The sequence below is a fragment of the Anguilla anguilla genome, chromosome 8 (assembly GCF_013347855.1).
Source record: "Anguilla anguilla isolate fAngAng1 chromosome 8, fAngAng1.pri, whole genome shotgun sequence".
Lineage (NCBI taxonomy): Eukaryota > Metazoa > Chordata > Actinopteri > Anguilliformes > Anguillidae > Anguilla > Anguilla anguilla.
The window spans coordinates 36,434,644-36,457,363 of NC_049208.1; the positions used below are offsets into that span (position 1 = coordinate 36,434,644).

Below are 22,720 nucleotides of genomic sequence, written 5' to 3' on the forward strand. Positions count from 1 at the left end.
AATGTGCGGCCAAAGAATGCATCAGTGTAAAATTCAGTCCGTGGTGTTTAGGCTCTGTAAATATGCTCAATGTGAAGTCAGAATGATTTATTGGAGAAACCAACTGATGTTTGTATTCAGCTGATAATGGCTCTTTATCAGTCACATGCTTATGTATTACGTAAGGAAAGGTAAGCTTGTTAGTGCAGCTGCCCTGGGCCTATCTATTACATAAGGTAGGCATGTTTATGACCTTAGAGGATTTAGGTCAAAGACTGTGAGCCCGACATTACTTTGTCACTGGGATAATTAGCCAGCAGTAGGTCTGAGTCAATATAATTCTCTACATTGGGAACATTTTGCACCCATTCTTCTTCCAACCCTTTAAGCTCTCTAGGTACAGACATTGCCAGCTTTTGCCTCTTTATTTTCCTTACAATGGGAGTGGAACTGCTGAATCTCATTTTAAACAAAAGAATGGTCCTGTCAGAAAAAAGGGGTGGGGTGGGGTGGGGGTGGGGGAGATGTTGTCGTCAGGCAGAACAGTTTTAAGAACAGCAGGGAGCGGTGTAGACTACGGCTGTCAGTTTTTGGCTCACTTCCTGCCGCCCGTCTGCGATCTCAGTGGGCTAACGGAAAAAAGGAAAAACAAGTGGTTTCAATTAAAACAGCGCGGGTCACTCTAAAGGCGGGGCAAACCAAGCACAGGAGAAAGCGCACATCTCGAGAAATGAAAATCAACAATCCACTGCTGCTGGTAAACGAAGAGATTCCTGAAGCCGGCTCCCAGGCTGATACACCATTTATAGAACGGAGCGTTTGTTGTTTTGTTTTTCGCTTGAGGACCGCGCTCGCGTACGCCGGTCTACGCGCAGCTCTCCAGATGGAATGCGCGTGCTGCTTCAGTTCTCCTTCACCGCGATTCGTTGTGTGCATTTTCACTCGTTAGAGACTCCAATGTCAAAAATGAAAAGTTTAGTCAAGAAGCACCACTTATAGATGATTCCTAGCCTCTCCCATTTATGTAGACACGGTCAGCTGCCTGTCTGAATATCTGAGTACAACATAAGCAATAAACAGCGATAAGTTATGCATCTGGCCGTGAATTATGTTTGTGACCTAGAATGTGTTGGTGGGCTACTCGCCAACTGTGGCAGAGTGCAATTTGACCTTATCCTCACAAGGGGTAGGCTAGGTTTAGGTCAGCCAAGGCTGCTTGAGTTTGGCACCCACAGGCAACCAGTCTTCATCAGGAAGAAATATGCCTGTCCTTCAAAAATATAATTGTCATATAAGAAATATGCAGGTCCTGTGGAGTTTGGCCACATCACTGCTGGTGAGTAATCATTAATGTATCTTAAACTACTCATTAGTGTAACTTAAACCTTGGGCTTGGTGCGAGTAGCATGGTAACAACTTTCCTGACGACCAAACTGGTGAAAAATAACTGAGAAAAAAATGAAAAGTGGAGAGATAAATATGCAAAGTACACGAATAACGTACACAAAATGTGTAATGTGCATATGCAGCCTCAGATGATGATCGTGTATTTAAGCGTAACATGATTATTGCCTACAATGAGGGATAATACAGAGGTAATGTTTAATCTGAGGTCCCTGGAGCAGGACTCAGGGCTGGTTCGCTGAACCTCAGGCATGTTAACCTGGTGGCCTCTCTCCAGGTAGCTGTGCGTTTTCGCGAGGGTCACGGCTTGTCTTCAGGGACCGGGGGGGGGTAAGAGCGACCCTTTGCCCCGGGGCTGCTAATAGAAAACAATGTGTTGCAATCATGTGACGGGCGGATGGGGGGGCGTAGAAACTGCTTTTCAGGGCGTGATGGACGGACAAAGCAGGGACAGGGCCAGGAAATAAAGGAGTGTATTCATCACTCCGGCATTTCCTCTGAAGACGTGGCAGCAGCCGCGGCCATTCCAAACCTCCCCCGACCCCTGGCACCGACGGCCCCGGCGTGCACACCAATAAAATCCATTTCAAAACAAAGGTTCCCATCTGCCGATTACCCATTCTCAGATTGCTGAGCAGATGCATTAGATAGCACAACAAAACGAAATCAACCTGCGGTGCATTTATTGCATGTTGTTCTAGATAAATGCCAACGCGACGCACTTTGGATTTACCACGTGGAACCCATTTTCGCCGTGCCCACTCGCCAAACCCTAATGGCGTGTGTGCTATCGCACGTTTAGCTTATGACCTCAATCCATCTCTCCCCAGCCACCCGTGAACTCCTCAGCATGAGGGAGCCAGAGGAAGTGAGTGAAAGGGAAGACCAATCAGTGCACAACCACATTGTAAACAAATAAATGTGACGCCAGCCATATTTGTTTTTATTTAAAAAAAACAACCTTTATTGATACGTTCTTCTGTCAAAGAAATATAAAATATCTTAAGTTATTTCTACATTTACAGAGCATAGGTTTCGCTTTCAACAGAAAAAACCCTAGTTGCCTAGTTATACAAATAGGAAAAAAACATCCCCTGCAGTAACAGTGCTGAAACTTGTCATTAAAAAATCCTATTATTTTACTTTTTTAGACAAATAGCTGTGCAAAGAACAAGAATGCATACAGAACACATTGTGTTGCTACATTAAGGCAAACCCTATGGATAATACACTTGGGAACCTTTGTGGTAAAGTGACAGTGTTGATTTCTTAAATATATTTTTCCTACCCACCCAAAACTCTTGCTTTCCACAAAAGCTAATATTGCACTGGCAGATCGTCTAGTACTCTTAAAGAACACACTAGCTGACCTCATTAAAGTAAAAGTGGCTTAAAAAGCACAAACTGATAGGTGGGGCATTAAGGTCTAATCACTAATTGTCCAAATTAGGGTAATTATGTACATACAAAGACTTATGTATATGATCAAAAAGTACAACAGCCTCTCAGACCATTTCAAGCTTTCACCCCTCTACCAGATACTGAAGCCAACTCATAGAGAAACCTCTGACTTGCTGAAGAAAGTTTATTCATGCATTATGGGTTATTTTTGTCAGCTGGTGGGAGTGTCTGTCAGCCATTTACGCCTTTGGAGAGTTGGAGACATTTCCAGAATGCTCAGATCTGCGTGTGAGCAAACAGCCGCCACAGAAATAATGACACATCCCTCATCTTTTCGTGATTTAGTGCTAGACCATGTTTGTGCTCTCTTGCCCAAAAAATACCTTATCATTGGCGAAAAACCAACACACATACAATTAAAAGAACATACCATGTTCCATGTTAAACTGTAAATGAGTTTGGGATGAGAAAACACGATTAAAAGAAAGCTAAAAATGTGAAATGAGTAAAGGAGTATGAATATGGGTTTTTACGTAATAAAATACAGCATCGTTTTCCTCCCCGTACAAAAGTTTCAGGCTTCGTGCCAAAAATAGTTATGCAGAAAAATATGGAGGGAAAACAACGACAAACACACAAACGAATCCCTACTGCTAATGCTCACCAGGTCAACTGATACGTTTATATATATATATATATTTAAAAAATTACTGGTATACTGAAATTAAATAAAAAAAAGAAAGAAAACACATACTCATTGGCTTTTTAAAAAGAATTTCGCAACGACGGATCGAAATTCCTATCGGAGTAGCAAGTAAGCGACACGGAACGCGGACGGACGGACGGACGGACGAACGAAGACGGATATATCCTTTACGTCTGACACATCTTCTCATTGGCGGGGTAGTCCTTGGTGTGGCAGTTGCTGGGGGCCGTGGGCCGGTGGATGGGCGAGGGGGCGCTGTCCGTCACCGTTAGGCTCAGCAGGCTGGCGCAGGTGGGCAGGTAGACGTGCTGCACGTGCTCCACCTCCGACCGGCACACGGGGCACAACTGCGGAGAGAAACAAACGAGGTTTAGTGGGATGCTCCACGGATAACCTTCACAAATATTACACAGAAGCATTTACGGGGACTGTTGGGAGGCTTCCCTGAAAATTCTCAGCAGATCTCTTTCTGTTTTAACATGGACAGACAACTGGCGCTCGAAAACATAAATATGACATTTCGTGGAATAAGCATTTGAAAGAAGGCGTTTGGGTTGAATGTACGCATTAAATCGACGCCCGTTATGAAGCTTAAGTGCTGAAAAGCTCATAATTTGTTTTATTATTTTCTCATAGAATCTTGAACAGCCAATACAATTTCATGCTTTTTTGTCATTGCTAAGCTTCTCTCGATAGCAGCCTGAACACAACCGCCACAACTGAACTGCAAAGGCAGTGCTGTCGACTACCCGACTGCTGGCTGCACAGAAAGCCCGCCTGTTAAAATTCTCTTTTTGGATCAGGTAAGCACAGGCTAAGTCCCCCTGAGCTAAATAACCTTAAAATCTCATCTGCCGACAAAGTCGGCCGCACTACATAATTCACGAGGACCTCCGGTTCCGAGCCCTCGCGCAGGCAGTGAAACGTGTAATGCAGGAAGTAATCGTGGGCATCAAACGCGCGACACTGAAATTTTCCCCTTCGCCCCCCCCCCCTCCCCCCGCTGACTCGTGCGATAAGAAATCTCATTTTTCGCTGTGAAATCACTGGCAAATCGCTTGAATGGGTTAATTCTCCGGTTTTGAATTTTCCACCTGAAGCAATTTAGCAGAATATTACGCGCTACTTTGGGGATCAGGGGACCACTGCGGTTCCAGCAGAGCTCCATAAAGAGAGTTGATTTGCTGGAGTTGGCTGGGAACTGCGAAGAGGTGCAAGAGTGCGGGAGGTGGCGTAGGCTGTTGCTATGATACCAGGGTCGGCGCTGTTTGAGGTTCCTGAAATGGCAAATGAATCTGCTCCAGCGCGAGCAGGATGCAAAACCACTTACAGTGCCCGTCGAGCGCTACCAACAATCGTCTTCGTATGGATTTTAGATAAAGTCGAAATAGCAAAGCTAATATGGCCTACACTTAAACCACAGAGAATGTATGATTTACAACTGACAAACAACGACATTTATGTATAAATCAAAATGTATCAGTGTATTTACCATTAGAGTAAACACTGGGTAACAAGAACCAGATGTATGTAGGACATAAGTTTTTAATCCTTCAATGAGGAAAATAATGGATAGGAAAAGTTTCACAACGGTACACACAACATACACGCTGTTAGCGAACGGAAACCGCCCGCTCAACGTTCTCAATCACTCCCAGGCCTCCCCAGTCCCAGGGCGCTCGCTGTCTAATCTAGAAGAGCCAGACGATCGCTCCCCTATCTCGTTCGTTAACTGACCCCGCGGGAGCGTTATCTCATTTGCGAACGGCAGGGGGTCACGAGGGCGTCCGTGTCGGTCGCCGGGCCAACCGAACCGAGCTGTTCTCCTCGCCGTTTAGCGCGGAGCTGGAGGCCAGGCGGAGCCGTGGCCGAGGGGCCTCAGGACGGAGGGCCGCGTGATTCGCGCTGCGTGTTCCCGCGCGGCTGCCGCCCAGTTAAGCAACAGAAAAACGTCTGTAAGACGGCGAAGCACGACAACAGCGGCGCGCGAACTTTTGTTTTCGTTCCGCACCACTTTTTTCCCCCTCCTGTGCCAAAACCAATGTTTAATATGCCGTATCAGAAAGATTTCAGTTGCGCAACGCGGCTTGCTTATCCGCGCCGTAGTCAAGATGTCTGTCAGCGAAAGCTTTCCTCTCCCGCTGTTTTTTCCCCACTGTATGTCAGATAGTCGGCCCCGCCCTTTTGTTCTGTACATAAACACCTGCCTTTCCCCGCATAGCTCAAATACTGCGCTGGCCTCCCGCTGCCCTTGGCAGAAGAGCTCCACTATGACCGCCATTTTACACAGCAGCTCGAGCTGGAGCAGAAAGAGGAAGCAGTGCAAGAGCTGGGCAGGGCGTAAACAGCAAATGTGGCTGCACTACTATCTGTCCTGATAAGGTAAAACCAGAGCACATAAACAGAGGGCAGAAACACTCCTGATCTGACTTAAAAAAAAAAAAAAAAAAAAAAAAAAAAAAAAAAAAACGGTTTCCTGGTTTGCATTTTTGAACTCTAAGATGTCGGTCCAAATCTGTTCCTCTTTTAAATATTTTTGTATATTCAATGCACCTAAAACCTATTGTAACTGAACCTGTTAACCAAGGAAGTCATACTCTAGTCTTAGAGCACCGCAGTCTGCAGGTTTTTTTGTGGCTACTTTCACCTTGGAAACAGTGCGTGGACTCTTTAGCCAATCAGCGACTTCAATCGGCTCGACGTACCAAAGAGCAGCAGAAACCGCTGCGCTCCAGGGCCCGAACCCGAGACCCCTTGCTCTAAAACGGACTCTCCAGTGGAGGGCGCTCACCTGTAGCTGGGCGGCGCAGGTCCGGCAGCAGACCATGTGACCGCAGGGGCAGAAGGCGGAGTCGATCTCCTCCTCGCAGCACAGCACGCAGAGGAGCGCCTCCCGCAGCTTCTGCAGCTTCTCCTGCAGGGCGAGGCTCTGCCGGCAGCTGCCGCAGTCCTGCCGCCCGTCCGACGCCCGGAGGGGCGAGCGCGAGGGCGAGCGTTCGCCCGCGCGCGTCATCAGGTCCACCACGCCCGCGTTGTAGAGCGCCCGCCGGGCGTGGTCGTACACCTCCTTGGACGTGCGGCGGATGTCGAAGACGTACTTCTTGCCCAGGTTGATGTTCTCGTTGAGGAACAGCGAGGCCAGGTGGCCCTTGAAGTCGCGGCTGTACTGCATCATGACCGCGTTCGTCACCGTGTCACACCTGGAGCGGGCGCAGAGAACGCACTCGGTTAGACTGGGGTCGCCATGGTTTAAAAATCAAACCCTGTCCATTCAGCCACTGCGTTCAGCACTGTACTTAGTTCTGTGAATGCGTACAAGATAGACCCAGTCAAAACAGCTTGCACTTGGTAAATGTGTGACTACATTTTCTGATCAAAGCCATTCACTAACGCTAATACGTCCCCAGCAAGGCTGCTGCAGATGTGAGATTGTAACAAATTCTCCGCTTTGCGGTTTACGATTTTACGGCCCAAAAAGCGGACCTGTCTCCTTCAGAACACGCAAGCCATCTGTTCTTCAAGGCTAAAAAACAGCCGCAGCTGCTTTAATCAATCTCTTTAAAGGCAGCTTCTCTTTTTAAAAAAAACCCAATCAAAACCGTGATTATGTCAAACAGCTTTCTACGATAAAACACATCCTCAGAAAGCCATCGAATAAACATAAGCCTGTGGCCATCTCGAGTGAGCATATTCCACCTGACCCACAACAGGGGACACATCAGAGGGAGAGAGAACTTAAAACCTGCATTATTGGCAATTACTGCGCGAGTTCCAGGGAACAATATGCGAGCAAAGTGCTCCCCGGTGGCAGTCGGAAAAGCTTTGTGCCAGGAGTGGCAAACTCCATGCACGACTGGTTTGGGGAATTATCTAACGCATAAAGCCGCAGGATAAATTCATGACAAAAGGCCATTAACAACTGCTTTTCTTCCAACATCACCTCAGAAAAAATTAGGTTCCACATGGACACGTTCCCCAGCCACACACAGGTACGAGCGGACGGACCCTCACCTGTAGAAGGCGTGCGTCTCCGTGATCGCCCGGTACAGTCCGCTGGCTGCTCGGGTGCTGATCAGCTTGAAGAACAGCACCACGCTGTCTCCGGTTTCCTTTGTGATGGTCAGGTACACACTCTTTCCCGATTGGGTTGCTATTTGTATAATTGGATACGAAATCCTTGAATAAAAAGAACATAGGTTTTGTCAGTGAATGCATGAAATTGAGCCATGGTACGTGCTAACAAAACATCTCAAATTAAATGATATTAAATTTTAATAAAATGGCAAGGCTTAATCTCTCTATTCTTAACAGTACAGATTCAACCTTGTCAACTTTGTCTTTCAGTAGTAAAAGATTTTAACATGGCTGCCCCAGTTGTATCATCAAAGCAGATGGAATTAGCACTCCACTGCATAGAACTCTGAGCCGTTTCAGGTCTTACTAGAAGCACGTCAGCGTAGACGCCTGTTGGTGACCTCCACGTGGCCTCCTTTGCTAGTATGATTCAGCATAGCGAGCGTGCACTGCGCATACTATGCATGCTGCACATTGTGCATACCATGCGCGCTGCATAGCCGCAAGGCTCCAGGGCTGCATAGCACGCTTTGTTGTCCTTGCCGCGTGGAGCCGCGCCCTGCTTACCTGTTCACCAGGGTGAAGTCCTGCTTGCAGATGGCGATGCCCTCGGGCCCCACGCCGACCGCCAGCCGCTGGCCCTCGGAGTCTCGGGTCCAGTGCCACTCCACGCCGTAGTGCTCCAGGGAGGACACCAGCTGCAGGGCCTGGTACTCCACTGAGGCCTGGCTCAGCCCCTCCAGCTCCTTGTGTTTCGAGATGATGCTGCCGACGGGAAAACAAACGCGTGCGGCTCGTCAGTCCTGGATGCATAGAACGCTGCATAGAACCCGTGTTTCATGATGCACATGCTCTGCCGGGATTGGCCCACGTGTTCATGCGAGGCCCCCCGGCCAATCGCGGGACAGGACATGCTGAGCGCATATAAAAGCAGCAAAAAATCCAAAATTGCAAGGTTGTCTCAGCCCCCCCCCCCCCCCACACAGGTGCCTGGAATTTCCTCATCCATCCACCGCCCCGAGGCCCAGCTATCTGACAGATGGTGCTAGTTACTCATACAGCGCTCAGTGGTTTTATAGGGCCGCGGTGCTCTGTGTTTACAGGCATTCTGTAGCCTCTCCAAAGCTCAGCGGATTTTTTAATACAGTTGTTAGTGTGGATGAAAGAACAGAATGAAAATATACCATTCAGGAATGGTAAAAAAAAAAAAGCACAGAAAGGTGTGAGAAAGACAGAAACAGAGACAGACAGTGAGAAAGAGCTCAAAGGGGAGAGAGAGCGTTAGAGAGGGGGGAGGAGAGGGAGAGGTAGAGAAAGAGGGCAAGGGAGACAGCTCTTTTCCAAACTCCTTCCGACCTAATGAGGGGATTTTCAGATCTTCTGAAACTCGCCTGAAAATCCATTAATTGGATGGAAAAAGTAGCGTACCCAGTTACCAAATCTAATTTCAGCAAATGCTTCCTCAAGCTGCACTGTGGCAGGAACAGAAAAACAAATCTGGTGACCTGACCCACCGTAGTATCATGAGAAGCCAGAGTCTGGATAATGCCTGAACTTTCCTTTCAAATGTCAACCAACCGCGCTACCCTTTCTTCGTGGAAAACAAATTACGTTTGGGAAAACAAATGCCTCAGATCTTATAATGAAAAAAAGGCTAATTTGGCAGGCAGGCTATTAGGCTAAAACTATTATGCAGTAATAGCTTTTTCATAACCATTTATTTTGCATTTGCAACACAGAGTTTATGTACATCAAAATTTATTGTACTGATTGGGTACAGACTGGGTTGCATGCAAGTCACCTTCTGAACCATTTTGTAAGGGAGCTGAATGTGTAGCAACCTCACAGTCAATCAAAAATTAAATGCCATGAGGAAACAGTGTTTCCTCATGTTAGGAAGCCATACTTAATGTTTTTAAAACTTGTCTATTTTTATTTGTAGTAAAGGTACTGTTCACTTCATGCGTACAATAACACCAAAGGTTAGCCTAACCGAAACAGTAAACAAAATAACCGATCTAACCAATGACTCACTTTAAACAACCGGTCTTTGGTCTAAGCTCATACACCATATCGTCCTCATAATAAATTCCGATTTAACGAGCCTGGCAAATCTTTAAACGTTTTTGGAAGCGAGGTGGCATTTACTTCAAAGTTAGGATGTCAAGGTCCGGTAGAAATCAGGCCAACGTTACAAAGTCTCGGCGATAAATGATTGACACTCCGGGGACATAACGACAGCCGCGGGAGGCGCAACAACATGTTTTGTTGATTCTCGGGAAAAACAAGCGGCCCGTTCCAAGGAGCGCCGGGGAGAGGGAGAGGAGCGAGAGCACCAGCACCGTGCCACACGCTTCGCCGGCTGTCTCCGCTCTCGCTGGCTCGCGCGTTCACACAGTCACTGATGCTATTTTTACTGGGACCATGAGTTCTTGTTTTTAAATGCCAACCTGCCGGTTGCAAAAAAAAAAAACGGTTTTAGCGTCAGCTAGAAAAACAGATTCAGCCCCGCGGACGCTTAATTAAGGGGCGTATCGGGCCTCGTCACCTCGACAACCACTGCGCTCGACACTTTTTCGGTTGCTAGACTTTTTAAGGACAAGTGCCAACTGCTTGGCTTCAGACCAAAAGTAAAGCAAGATTTACATATGAAGGCCTAAGAGTCAATGTTGCTGCAATTTGCCTTCATTTTAAAAACGAAACTTCGGTCAGCGCTAGAACTAAACTTCACATGTTCTCAGAACATGGCGCAATAGAAAGAAAAAAACATGTAAAAATAGCTCACTGGCAGGTTTTGAGGAATGCGTGTTCTGAGCGTAGGTCGGAGGTCGACGCAGGCGTTTATTGGTCTTACCTGTTGACGGTGGCGGGGCTGGGCTCCGTCCCGCACAGCTCCGTGTACCAGTACTTGGCTGTGTTCTGGTTGTAGTCCCCGAACTCGGCCTGGGCGAGCAGCGCGCTCAGCTCCTCGGCCTGCTCGGAGCCCATGTGCAGGTGGCCACAGTGGAGGTCCTCCTTGACGTGCGTGAAGAACAGGTGCCTGAGGAGGAGGAGGAGGAGGAGGAAGAGTCACATCCGCTGCTCAGAGCAGGAGTCACGCACAGGGGAACAGGAATCGAAAGTACAGTAGAACAGACATCTGAGGGGAGGTTCACAGAGGTTCTCATTTTCTCACACAAACACGCATACACGTACACACACCTGAGGAGAGATAGTGAAAAAAAGCACCTCTTACACTCCCTTACAAACAGACACATCATCAAAGCATCGGCACTACAAAGGAATACACCAACAACACAGTCATTTATTATGCCCAAAGATTAATTTTTGTCAGCAGGGGAAAGAGGGCTTCAACACACAAGTTGAAAAAGGGGCTTTAAAGATTTTAAAGAGACTCTTTACATAACGGCCTCAGACAGACTTTACAGCGGCTTTCGTCTGCCGGCGTAGGGAGTTCAGCTCTTATCAAAGCGCGGTGTGATGTCGCAGCCAGCGCTGCTGCCGCACTGCCGGGCATTCGTGACCCCAGCAGCGTGCTTCCAAGTGATAAGCCGAGCCTGTGAGCCGCGTGCGACAGCCGCACCGGAGCCAAAATGGCCCCCTTTCCATTCAGCGACACAAGCACAGGCAAAGAAACGGGGGGAAAAAATCCCTAAAGCAACAACAAGGTTCTCATTCTGTTTTTTTGTAAATTGATGGTGGTTTATCTCAATCCTGACTGGGTCAAATCCCTTTGGTTGCCACTCTCTTCTCCTGTGTCAGGCCCACCAGTGGAATCAAAGCTATATGATACCGAGTTCCACAATGCTTATGTAATTGCACGTGCAGACCCATATGTGCAATCCCTCTATATCAATTCTTTAAAATTTTCATCAAAAGTTCTTTGTATTTTTTACCAAGGCCGACAGGGAGTATAACAGAATATACGTTCCAATGACCTTTGGTATGCACTTACTGTACATCGCTTTGGATAAAAGCGCAAATAAACCTAATGTAATGTAAGACGTCTGTTTAGAAGAGCCATTCAGACATAATCTGATGCAAGAGATGAACATGTGCTTTAAAAGAAAAAGATATTTTCAAGAAAGATACCACTACCCTCAGGAAATCTAACCATAAATTAAACAAAAGACCATAAGTTGACATTCTGTGTGCATGTCCACATTATTTGTTTGGAAATGTCGAATCAAACCATACTATTCTTGCCTGACAGAAACAGTTTGAGACAGATGAATAATGTACTGAGGGAAAGCAGAAATGCCATTGATCAGACAGGCTCAGGAAAAACAACACACAAAAAAACATCCAGACATGTTAGCCTTAAGCTATCATTGTTAAATACGACAACTGCTGGCCACTTGTCCTGCAAGTGAAACCCACAGAAACTGCCAGAACGTCTCTTGTAAGATGGGCACCCGTCACCCTCCCTCCCTTGCTGTAGCTCAGTACAAAGAGAAGGCAATGAATCGTGTGTCTTCCACTGTTAGACGGAACATTCTGGAGTCACAGATTGCCCTTTGTTAGTTCTGATCAGACTTCCCCTTAGCCTTGCCAGTAAGCTCCCCTCTCAAGTCTACAGCAAGAACTATTAAAAAAAAACTATCAAAGCGAAAACCAAGGGCAGTGGCGTTTGTTCGTGTTATGCAAATAAACACTTAAATCACACAGCCCGTCGCATCCTTCAATTGGGGAACTTTTAATATCACAAAAGAAAAGTGGAAGTGCAAGGAGGAGGAAGTCAGAAGACAACAGCCACAGCTTCAGCAGAGCGAGCCTCGGGCATGACGTGGGTCCCCAGTTCGCATGCCTCTCTTGCAGATCAGATTAGCGGCAACAATGCCCCTTTGTGTCAGGCTCTGCCGCGAGATAAACTAAACCCTCGCAGCAAACAGTCGAGCTACCTGGCAGGCAAACGCAGGACACGCCCCAAAGGTTACTATCGGACACTCCACGTCCCCCTGGAGCAAGAACGCACAACGCCAGACAAAACCCTGTTTGTGCGGGCAGTCCGCAACGCTCGAAACGTGAAAATTAACTCGGATTCCCACTAAACAAAAAAAAAAAAACATGGCACAATTGTAGAAATGCTCGAGATCTACCGTAATTCGACTGTGAGGGGGAGGCGCATCGCCACGTTTCCCGGAAGGCCAGCCGACCCGGCCCGAAAGGGCACTGGCAGCAATAAAGCCGGAAGCCAAGCTTTTCATCAAAATGGCGGATATTAGCTCCGGGGTGGCGCAGATGCAATTGCCAAGGCCGGGTCACGCACAGCCGCCATCTGGAGGATGTGTGCGGCCTTATTGGTGAACGTTGGGCTCTGGCTGCGTACATACGGTGGCCTGACAGAGGGCCAGGTGCCACCATCACTCTGCCAGGGTTCATAGGTCATCCAACAGTGGTGGTCATGTGGGTGGGGAGCCATTGTGCAAAAGGGAATACTCAGCGCTTCTCGAGCCTTAGGTCTCTGTTATTCACATACACACACCACCCCCCACCAACCACCCCCCATCCCGAATACAAAACCGTACGCAGGGCCCACTCAAAGCAGCTGGCCGGCGACTCCATGATGCCTCGGCGTAAGATGATCTGTCCCAGACCAACTGCAGGGGCGGCTTCCCAAGAACACCCAGTCCGGGCCGGGGGAAAGAAACGAAAGAGAAATGAGAGACGAGGTTTATTTTCCCTGCTTTACGACCCGCATCCTTTCCAGGGTGCTGATTTATGGGGATACGGGGAGGGGCCCCGGAATGGTGCGCACGGCTAGCCTGTAAAGAACTCATCGAAAGAGGAAAATGGAAAAGAGCGAAGGTCTTTTTTTCGACGAGCCCGTCGAGCGGGGAGAGCGAAACGTCGAGGGCTGCGAAGCTGCGCTGCATCGATCAGCAGCGCGAAAGACGAGCTGTACCGACGCGCAGTTTCAACACTTAAATTAATGTCAGGGCTAAACTGTACGAGGAGGTGTGATGCAACCGTGCCTCAAAGCAGAAACAGCTCAAATGATACAACCGCAAATGTTTTGCCAATTTTACAAACTGCGTTATTGAAAAACAGGTTCAGAACATAATACAAGCTCGCTTCTCCTCCAAAGGCAATCACAGATAGGCCTGGTCTCTGTACATGTTTTGGCAAGCACGCCTGGTGTTTTATTTTTATTTTATTCTTGCCCGGAGGCGAACGGACCAGATTCGAATGTTCTGTTCCTGACTTTGGCTGCGTGTAAACAGACTCGATGGTGATCAACACAAGATGGCTGGCGGAAAGGCCACTGAACCTCTTTGCTTTTTTGCTACCTCTGACAAGACACCCGTATCAGGCCTGGCTGCCCCCAGACAGAGACGCTGGACTCAAAACCCATCTTTTCACATGAAGAGCTCCGTTATAATTCACTTGCGAAGCTCAAACACTTATTGCTACAGGAAATAGGTCACTGCTTTGGTCCTGAGAGAAGAGGAGAATGTTCTAGAACTGTTAACCCAACATTTCAGTCACTGTTTCACACACTATCCCATTTTCACTTAAGAAAGAGTGAAAATTAAAAAACAAAAACCACAATTTTCCATTCAGAAGGTTGGCATGATGTCAGCCCTCCAGCTGAGAGCAAAATATAGGCCTATAGCTAGCGTATAATAGCTTTCAATGTTCTCATCTGCTTAACAGTTAGAAAATTACTCCTGAAACTCCAGCTTTGTCCTTGTAAAGTGGTACTGGGCCCTGAAGCCATTTTACATTTTATCACCCCCAGGTGCTAATGATTTCTGCCAGGAGATAACTTTAATATGCAATCTAGTCCGACCATAATGATTTTCTTTGGACCTGACAGAGACATATAGTCAGAGAGTTATGTGCTTTGCGTCATTTCGCACACATTTTTAGAAGCACGCCTTAAGAACAGACATTAAAACCGAAGGCCTCACAGTTAACATTTGTTAAAGTGCGGGGGATGAACCGAAAGAACTGATCTTTCTTGATCGTGACCGTTTACCCTCTCGATATCAACAGCTGCCATCGAACCATATCCCCAGACTGCCCGACTTCAGCGATAAACACGAAAAAAGAAGTTCCTGCGAAATGAAACCCAGAAGTGTCTGCCTAGCGACAGAAACCGCAGGCCAATCAGAACAGGAGTCGTTTTTTTTCGTTGCACACCGGCTCCGGCAGCAACAATGTGGTTTCTGAGCTGACGGGTGACATGGCTTGAGGCTATACACTGAAGGTTATTCTGAGTCAATGACCTGAAGTAACACCAGAGCCTGACGCGGTGGGCACGCCCACTTCCAGCAAACAAGCCTGTCACGCTCTAGCTAATGCTAAAAACAATCGGCATTAACCACTTTGGTATTTTTTTGTTTTTTTTCATTCCACGCAGTCTGCATTTATCACATGCTCTTGTTTACCACGCTGAAGTCTTTACTAGCCAGTTTCCTGGTTTGCTGTCTGTTCGAAAACAGTGAATGACAGTAACACGGAAACAGTACACACGCCTCAGGCGAACCTCGCTGTGAACCCTAATGGCACGGCAACATCCCTAAAAGAACAGCTGGCAGTTTGAACCCGACACCGCGTAACGAACAGCGTCTGAAAGAACGGCTGGGGCCGTTTGCTGAAAAAGACAAAGCTCGCCGCAGTTACTTAGTTACTTTATAAACAGAAATGTACTGTTGCTTTGAATACTAAGTCTATGCTCCTTTTCGAACCGAACTGGTTTAGGTTACGTCGCCTGTTTTCCGAGCCAAAGCCAGCCGGATTGGCCGCCGCGGCGCCGGCGGCGCGAAGTCAAGCGTGAGTGATCGGCCGCGTCATTAAGACTGCAGAAACGTCAAGGTTAGAACACCTAGAGACGCTAAAGCGGTCATAAAAGGAAAAGAGAGCTGCCAGTTGCCAAGACCGCCATCGAGGCCTGACACACAAACTGCCGTAATTAACTCGCAAACTGGCACCAAAAAGTGACCAGCGATTATTCAGACGCGGAGTGGAAAGTGGAAAAACAATCACAGGGCAAAAAACTACTTTGGGAAGGAAAAAAAGCTAAAAAGAAAACAGACTGTGAAAAGTGCAACTGCGGTCAGGACACCGAGTGACGGAAATGACTGTCTAATTCCGTAAATCGTTCCAGTTCGAAAAGCGGCTGACAATGGATTCAAGCGGAGCAGAGAAATTGTAATTAGTGAAACCTGTCGTCCCGGCGGCCTGTTCTGCAGTGCCACACAGAGGAGCGGGCCTTTTGTCTGGCCGCTCGCCCCTCACAAGGAACGGGAATAACTGAATCCCATCGTGCCACTCTCAAAGTTCACCCCCACTGTCTGATTAGGGAAATGAGTGACAGGGCAAGGTGGGGAAGGGGGGGGGGGTATTCACTGGTGCAAGCAAGCATGTGCCCATCTACACTAGCTACTTACGGCACAGTGGGGACTGTTCCCTCGTCGATTTCTCCTTACGCCTGCAAAGCGTCCTCAGCCTCAAACCCACTCTTTTACCTCAGCGAACCCCCCCCCATTCTAAGTTATAACACGGGGAGAAACGCGAGCACAAAGCGCCAGGCCCAGGCTGTAAGATGGAGGCCGTCTGCTGTGCTGTGGCAGATTAGTAATGAGAAGCGGGCCTTTTCAGACGCATTCACTGCGGATGGGGGCTGCATTAACCGCGTGCCCTCGCTGGATAACCCCCCCGGCAACCTGACCTGAATTTCAAACGGCCGGACGGTGACGGGGACGATGACGGGGACGGGTGGTTTTCGCGGCCTTGGCACACGCGCCCGGGCGCAGCGGGGCAGGCCAGCCCGGGGCGACCGCTAGTTTTCTGCCGCCGCCCCCCCCCCCCCGTGCCGTTCCCCTCCTCGCCCCGTCCCGCCTCCGTGGGCGCTGGGCACGTTCAGGGTACAGCGCTGTGCGCTGGGGCGGGGGGGCTGCGGTGCATGCTGGGAAACGCTGGTGTCCGTCCAACTGGGCAGGGAGACAAACATCCCACAAAGGGGCCCAGGCTGAGCCTGCTCCGAGACTGGGGTTTCAAATCCCCCAAATAACAGGGAAGCAGCTCCAGGCCCATGTTATTACACTTCTCCACTTATAAACACAAAACTATTAACCTCAGAATATTTGTGTCTGTGGCATGTTTGGTTAATGCGGAGTTTGGTCTACCGGGCCCAGGCAGTGTAGGAACGCAAGGACTGATTCTGGCGAGACAGAACTGGACCTTTTGAGAGGGTGTGCACCCAAGATTGCACTGCAGGGGGCTGGAACAACTTTGGCCTGGATGCCTGGGAGGTAATGGGATCCAGGAGTGCTTGAATTTCCAGTATGTTTAAACAAATATTTTAAATGACTTTGTGGAGCTCTGTCAGTAAACAGCAATGCACGTGGGCTGTAAGCCAACTGGCCTTGCAGATGAAATGACGCAAACACAGCCCTGCCTGACAAACGCTCTGAGGTGTTCAGAAGCATGTTTGCAGTGTGGCAGAAAGCATATTGACTTTAGATCAGGCCCGTTTAATGTTTGCACCACACAGGCTTGCGCAACCCCCCCTCCGAAATCCCGCGCAGACCAACGGGGGCTTACGTAACCGTCCGCGCCGACAGAACCCGTCAGCGCGGCGCTCTGCGTCAGCGCCGCGAGGGCCCGTCCGCGCCCGCGTCAACGTGCCCCGATCCCACGTGCCCGTTCCAGCGTGGGCGAAGGGCTTGCAACGGGGTGCGCTCTTGCCTCGCCAGCCCGGGCTCACTTGGCCCAGCAGCACCTCCACTACGCTTTGCTGCACGTCGCTCTGGATAAAGAGCGTCTGCCAAATGACTGACTGGCCTCCAGACCCCTCGCTGAGCCACTTTCATTAATGGCCAACAGGTGTGAACAGGAAAGGCACTGAAAGCCCTTTCAAAAGAGAGACTGCAAAAGCCCATCAAGACCGACTTCAGATGGTCCTGTTTCACATTCCTTTGTTCTTGTACCTACACAATTACACGTGCAAAAACTATGCAAATATTAATGCGATCACACATATGTAATCACATTAAACTTTGCGTTTTTGTCATGCCAATAAGCAGTGTGTGACAGTGTACATTAAATAAAAGTAATCGGTTATGAAATTCCATTACTTTACAAAAAACGAAGCAAAAAAACTCAAAGCCTGTTATGAACTTAAGTTCCATAGTAAAGTTGTGGTACACTGAAGCCTGCACAGCACAATGGAAAGATTCAGAGCCCAGGTTTCACATGGGTAGTGAAAGTCGACCTTGGCACACCCTGAGACGCAGGGGCCCCTCACACACAAACCACAGCGTGGCGACCGATAAGAGGGCCTTTCCTCAGACAGAAGCTCTGCCCCCTCAGCCTTCCAGTCAGAACTGAGTCACAGCCGCCAAACGGCAGCGGCCACCATTTTTTGCCGCTTCGAAACTTTTGTCGACGAAGATCACGCGCCTTCTGAAAGCCCATTACTCACCGCGAAAGCATGTTTTAACAGTCAGGCACCAGCGTGCCCTAGCCTTCCTAGCAACTGGATAAAACTGTGGAATTGTGCCTGCATGCTCTCGCATTCGCAAACCGCATTGGAGAACAAAAAGAGCATTATAAAGCATTAAAAAGGGAGCCATATAAATTAGCTCACTTCGTCTCCTTTGTTTTCCGTCGGCGGGGCCACCTCGACGCGGAATCAATACACTTATCCGAGCGACCAAAATAAGACCGCGACGGCCTTGGGCCAGCTCTACTTTTAACATTTCATTCCAGAAATGATAAAAACTGGAGAGGCCGGTGGACAAAGCTCTTTTTTCACGCTCGGCTTTTTTTCCATGCCGGCTCTGAAAAGCGGCGGCTTCGATTGGGCCAGTTTCCGCGACACTGGGCGCGGGCGTCTGGCCTTCGGAGTGAGAGACCGGAGCCCGTTAGCGCGCACCCCCCCCCCCAGAAACGCGCGCAAAAACGTGTGCTTAATTAGCAACCCGAGCCTTCGTCCCTCCCAGCCCTTGGCCCTAATTCCCTCCACCATATGCTTATGACCAGTGTTAAGCTCTCAGAGGTCGGAGCCAGACCGGGTGTCCTCCAAAGGAGAACTGGGGAGCGGTCTCCGGTTCCCCTCGCCCTTCCAAATTCACGAACCGAATAAAGGGATGTTATCCGGTAACCGTGCCACTTAAAGAAGTCTTGCTTCGTCTGGCCGTAGGGGCTGTCGCACAAGGGACGTGAAGCAGGGGCCGTTCGACAGGAGTCGTTTAGAAAGCGGATCTTAAGCAAATTTAAGCACTGAGTGACAAACCACAAACTCAAATTAACCCATGATAGCGGGGCGTCGCAAACGGTTTAACTGAACTTCATCTCCGTTAAGCTGTCCGTGTGTTGCATGCAGAGGGACAGGATACTGGCAGACTTTTGAGGGGGACTGGGGGAAGCTCTTCGCCCGAGCACAAGAATGGAAAAAGAGTGACAAATCAAGTCTTGCCAGGACCTGATGATTAGTACGAAACAGAGAAAACTCCTAGAACATGTGAAACCGGGAGGCGTCAAAATATCTCACACCCCTGATTAACTATGTGTGGAACTGGTAAAGACTCCTCTTTGCACAATAGTGATTATGACTCAAAGAATGATTCAAACCGTCTCAAGATGAACAGTAAGTCTGAACAGCAAAGTAAAAAAAAAAAAGTTTTTTTTTTTAAGCCAAATGACCTCTGAGTAAAGCTAGTAGTTGTAATGTGCCAAGCTTTGAAGCCCTGGGGGGGAGGAGTGTGAAGAGTGAGGTCACGTTTCCTGATGCCTTTCTTATTACAACGAATGACCTACAGTAACACCGAGTGACAGAGGTTACCACAGGGCATTCTGGTGTGTAGTATCGTTACAGTGAAACAGGTCGGCTGGTTTGCATTACATTCCTCCCGCCTCTAGGTCCAATTCACCACAACAGAAACTGAAACTGTACGATACTGTAGCCAGTGCAGCAGCGTGAATATTTAATTGGGCCCAGATTTCGCCACTGCTGGCCCGCGATCGATCGACAGGTGTGGTAAATCAGGCATTAGCTAGCAGTCAGGCTAGCAACGTACCTCGTCTGCTCCTGGAGTATGAGGTGAGGCTCAACGAAAAACTTGACTCGCAGCCTCAGTCTGCATGGAGTCAGGCTGTCCATCTGCTGGGAGATCCTGTTTCTCAAATTCAGCCATAAGTTCTCTCCTTTGCTGCCAGAGTACTGTAGCCCAAAGTAATCCACTTCTATTATTCCCAACTTCCTACAAACCTGTTGGGGGGGGGGGGGGGGGGGGGGGGGGGGGGGGGGGGGGGGGGGGGGGGAGTAACAAGAAAAAACATTGAATAACCACTGAAATGTAAATAGAGCCTTTAAAAAGTTATTTCATTTTGTGGAAGCATAATTTTATGGACCACAGTAAAAAGTTAATTAAATGTGATAACTGAAATTCAGCTGATGAGCTTCTAGAACAGTACCATCCACGTCCAGCATGCCTTATGAGTAGGCTACTATCATTCTAAACTAGTAATACCGACAACAATGTCAAGAGACGTGTTGGCACATCCCTTCCCCTAAAAAGGCTGCATACCCACTCCTCACCAACGACAGGAAGGGGGATATTATGCAACCACGAGTGTGTCTTCATAAGCGGCCAAGATGAATGAAATCTGATGCCATGGCAATTTCACACGTGGGTACTATTTTTTACTTTGAAGTTCTCGTGATGAAAGCGTATTAAATTAAAATGCAAATAGTGCTGAGGATGACAAACGGCATAAAATTGTACGCACGTTGCAATCTCGAATCCGCACGTCATTTAAACAATTTCCTCGCGTGGACTATAGCATAATGTTGGATTAAGCACGAATCCTCAAACGTTTAATTTGTTATATGCCGCAATTTCCGTTTGCCTTTTACACCACACAAATAAAAGAAATGCAAACTCCCACTTGTAGGTCGTTTCTTGTTGACAAAGCATATGCATTTACCGGGAGTAAGTTGACAAAACATCTGCGGGTGGCGCATATGAACTATAGTAACCTCGCCTATCGCACAAGCGATCTCCACGGCTTCAATGCAAATTAGGCTGCTTTTAGTTTCACTTAACTCTGTGAATATTTTTAGTTGTAATATTTTTTACATTGCACTCGCAGAATCGTGACATAAATACAAAGTATGTTCTGTTTAATTAAACGAATGTGTGCTGCAGCGATACGAATTATGTTTCACGAGTCACTTCGAGTGTTTCGATTTTGAATGGCAAATTTAAGCAGACTGTACACATTAGGTTAAACGAGATGTCTTTCGACCGCAGTAATGAATAATTACACACACATGCTGATAAACTAGAAGGTTAAAACCCATTTCGATTATTTCATTTGCATGCCAAACTACAATTATTTGTCAAAATTAAAGTTGTGGTTGTGATTCTGACTCAGTATTACAAAAATAAGAAATAAAAAATGGGCCAATAAAAACGCGTAGCATATCTTTTTAATAATAACAGAATAGAACATATAAAATGCTAAAAGCAGAAAAGGATGCATCACCTTATTCAGACAGTCTTCGCCGTTTGCCTTCGTATCAACCTCCACCTCCATCACCACCGAATCCGGTCGTGTAACATGGCAAAGCATTTTGGCTTGCAATATCTTTGGTCTGACCTTCCTTTTTGGAAAATAACAAGATAATCTTTCTCTTTCCCCTTTGAATCCCTACATCAAGCCCTCATTCACTTCCTCAACCTTCCTCTCTGTCCGGTGTTAACTGTCTCCCAGCTGTGTATCAATGAACTAGTAGGCAAGAAATGCCTTCCCTGAAACGCTAGCAGGTAACCAATGACAGCCCGCGTACCATATGGGCTTGAATAAGCAGACCAACGGCAAGTACTGTCTCATACAGGCGAAACCAAACAGAGGTAAAGTGAGCAGGGTTCATGTGGAGCCCCCCTCTGTCTGGTTTTTACATTGTTTTAATTGTCGCAGTCGCAGCACTTCTCGTGGAAGATGTTTTGAGGACACTTTGGCTAATTTATTTCAGACAGAAGTCTTAGTTCGCCGATTGTTTCTGGAAGAGCATGTAGTGAAACGAGGAGGATATTTTGTTGAAAAGATTTTGTTAGAATTATTTACATTTTTTAAAATATGCAATAGTTCCAAATAGTTTACAAATGTATGTACAGTATGTATCTTTTACTTGTCTGCTCCAGGATTGCTATTATTGATTTTTTTCCTGTAAATTATTTGGCCCAATTTGTAAATAATTTATCTTGTCAAATTCAATTCAGATTCAATCCCGGTCATACAATGATACAATTCTTTCACTGAGCCACCTTGCGTTCTGGAATAATTTTGAAACATTCTATAATGTATCTCTCTGTCACTAATTATGAATGTGACTTCTGTTTGGCCCAGTGTCACTTGTCATGAATGCTTTGGACCTTAAGAGTGGATGTCCACCTTACTGAATGACATACACTCACAATTTGTGAGAAAGCAACGGCAGGGTTTATGTGAAGTTAATGTAAATATGCCGCCTATGGACCAATTTGAACCATTTAATTTTGCTTGCTACTTGAGTAATTTAGAGTGAGGTGAGTCAAGTGAACCCAGTTACATTTTGCAGAGTTTAGGCTGCGGAACAATCTATGAGGACTTATGAAGACGTTGCTGGCTCTGCCACTCCCTAGCTTTCCGCATCTGAGCTTAAAAGTACTTCCCTTATAGTATGTAGGTAGTTACAGTTAATGGGCTGCTGGATGTGGATTGGCAGTCTTTAAACCAAGGTAATTCACACAGGGGTTATACAACAGTTAGAAACAGTTAATTTATAAAATGCCTTCTTGCAGAGCAAATTAATCAGCAGAACTGCAATAATTCATCATTTGGTAAGGTAAGTCAGTTGGATATCACATTTTTCATAATCATGAAATATTCACGTCATATTTTGCCTGGTCAAATAAATTAAAATCTCAATTTGTGAACCAGACCTACACAAGGGATGACACAAGTAGGCTTGCTTTCACAATCTTTTAAATATTTTTGTACAAAGTATACATTTTCATGAAGATATATTAGGCATCAACGAACCTACATCATATTCCTTCTCTGTGAAGACATTTAATTGTTCAAATAGCTGAACGGCCTTTTTCCAGTCTTGAGCGACTTCATCATTTTAAAGATAGTTGATTACTTGGGTGGGATGGA

At 47.3% G+C, this 22,720-nt stretch overlaps 1 protein-coding gene across 1 annotated transcript; it reads right to left on the reverse strand.

Moving 5' to 3' along the window:
- Positions 1 to 2,319: 2,319 nt before the first annotated feature.
- mylipa (myosin regulatory light chain interacting protein a) lies at positions 2,320 to 21,318 on the reverse strand. Its single transcript, XM_035430817.1, has 7 exons — positions 21,065 to 21,318; positions 19,594 to 19,784; positions 10,419 to 10,604; positions 8,132 to 8,329; positions 7,502 to 7,666; positions 6,282 to 6,690; positions 2,320 to 3,837 (listed from the first exon to the last, which is right to left on the reverse strand). Exons 1-7 carry the CDS (start codon positions 21,149 to 21,151, stop codon positions 3,658 to 3,660), a joined length of 1,416 nt encoding a protein of 471 aa, XP_035286708.1. The 5' UTR covers positions 21,152 to 21,318; the 3' UTR covers positions 2,320 to 3,657.
- Positions 21,319 to 22,720: the final 1,402 nt, after the last annotated feature.

Excerpts from the sequence above, each read along its gene's own strand:
- mylipa (XM_035430817.1), bottom strand. The coding sequence starts at position 21,151 with ATGCTTTGCCATGTTACACGACCGGATTCGGTGGTGATGGAGGTGGAG. Across the intron at positions 8,330-10,418 it reads AGCCCCGCCACCGTCAACAG|CATCATCTCGAAACACAAGG; the intron begins GTAAGACCAATA and ends TCCCGTCGGCAG. Across the intron at positions 6,691-7,501 it reads GAGACGCACGCCTTCTACAG|GTGTGACACGGTGACGAACG; the intron begins GTGAGGGTCCGT and ends CGCCCGCTCCAG.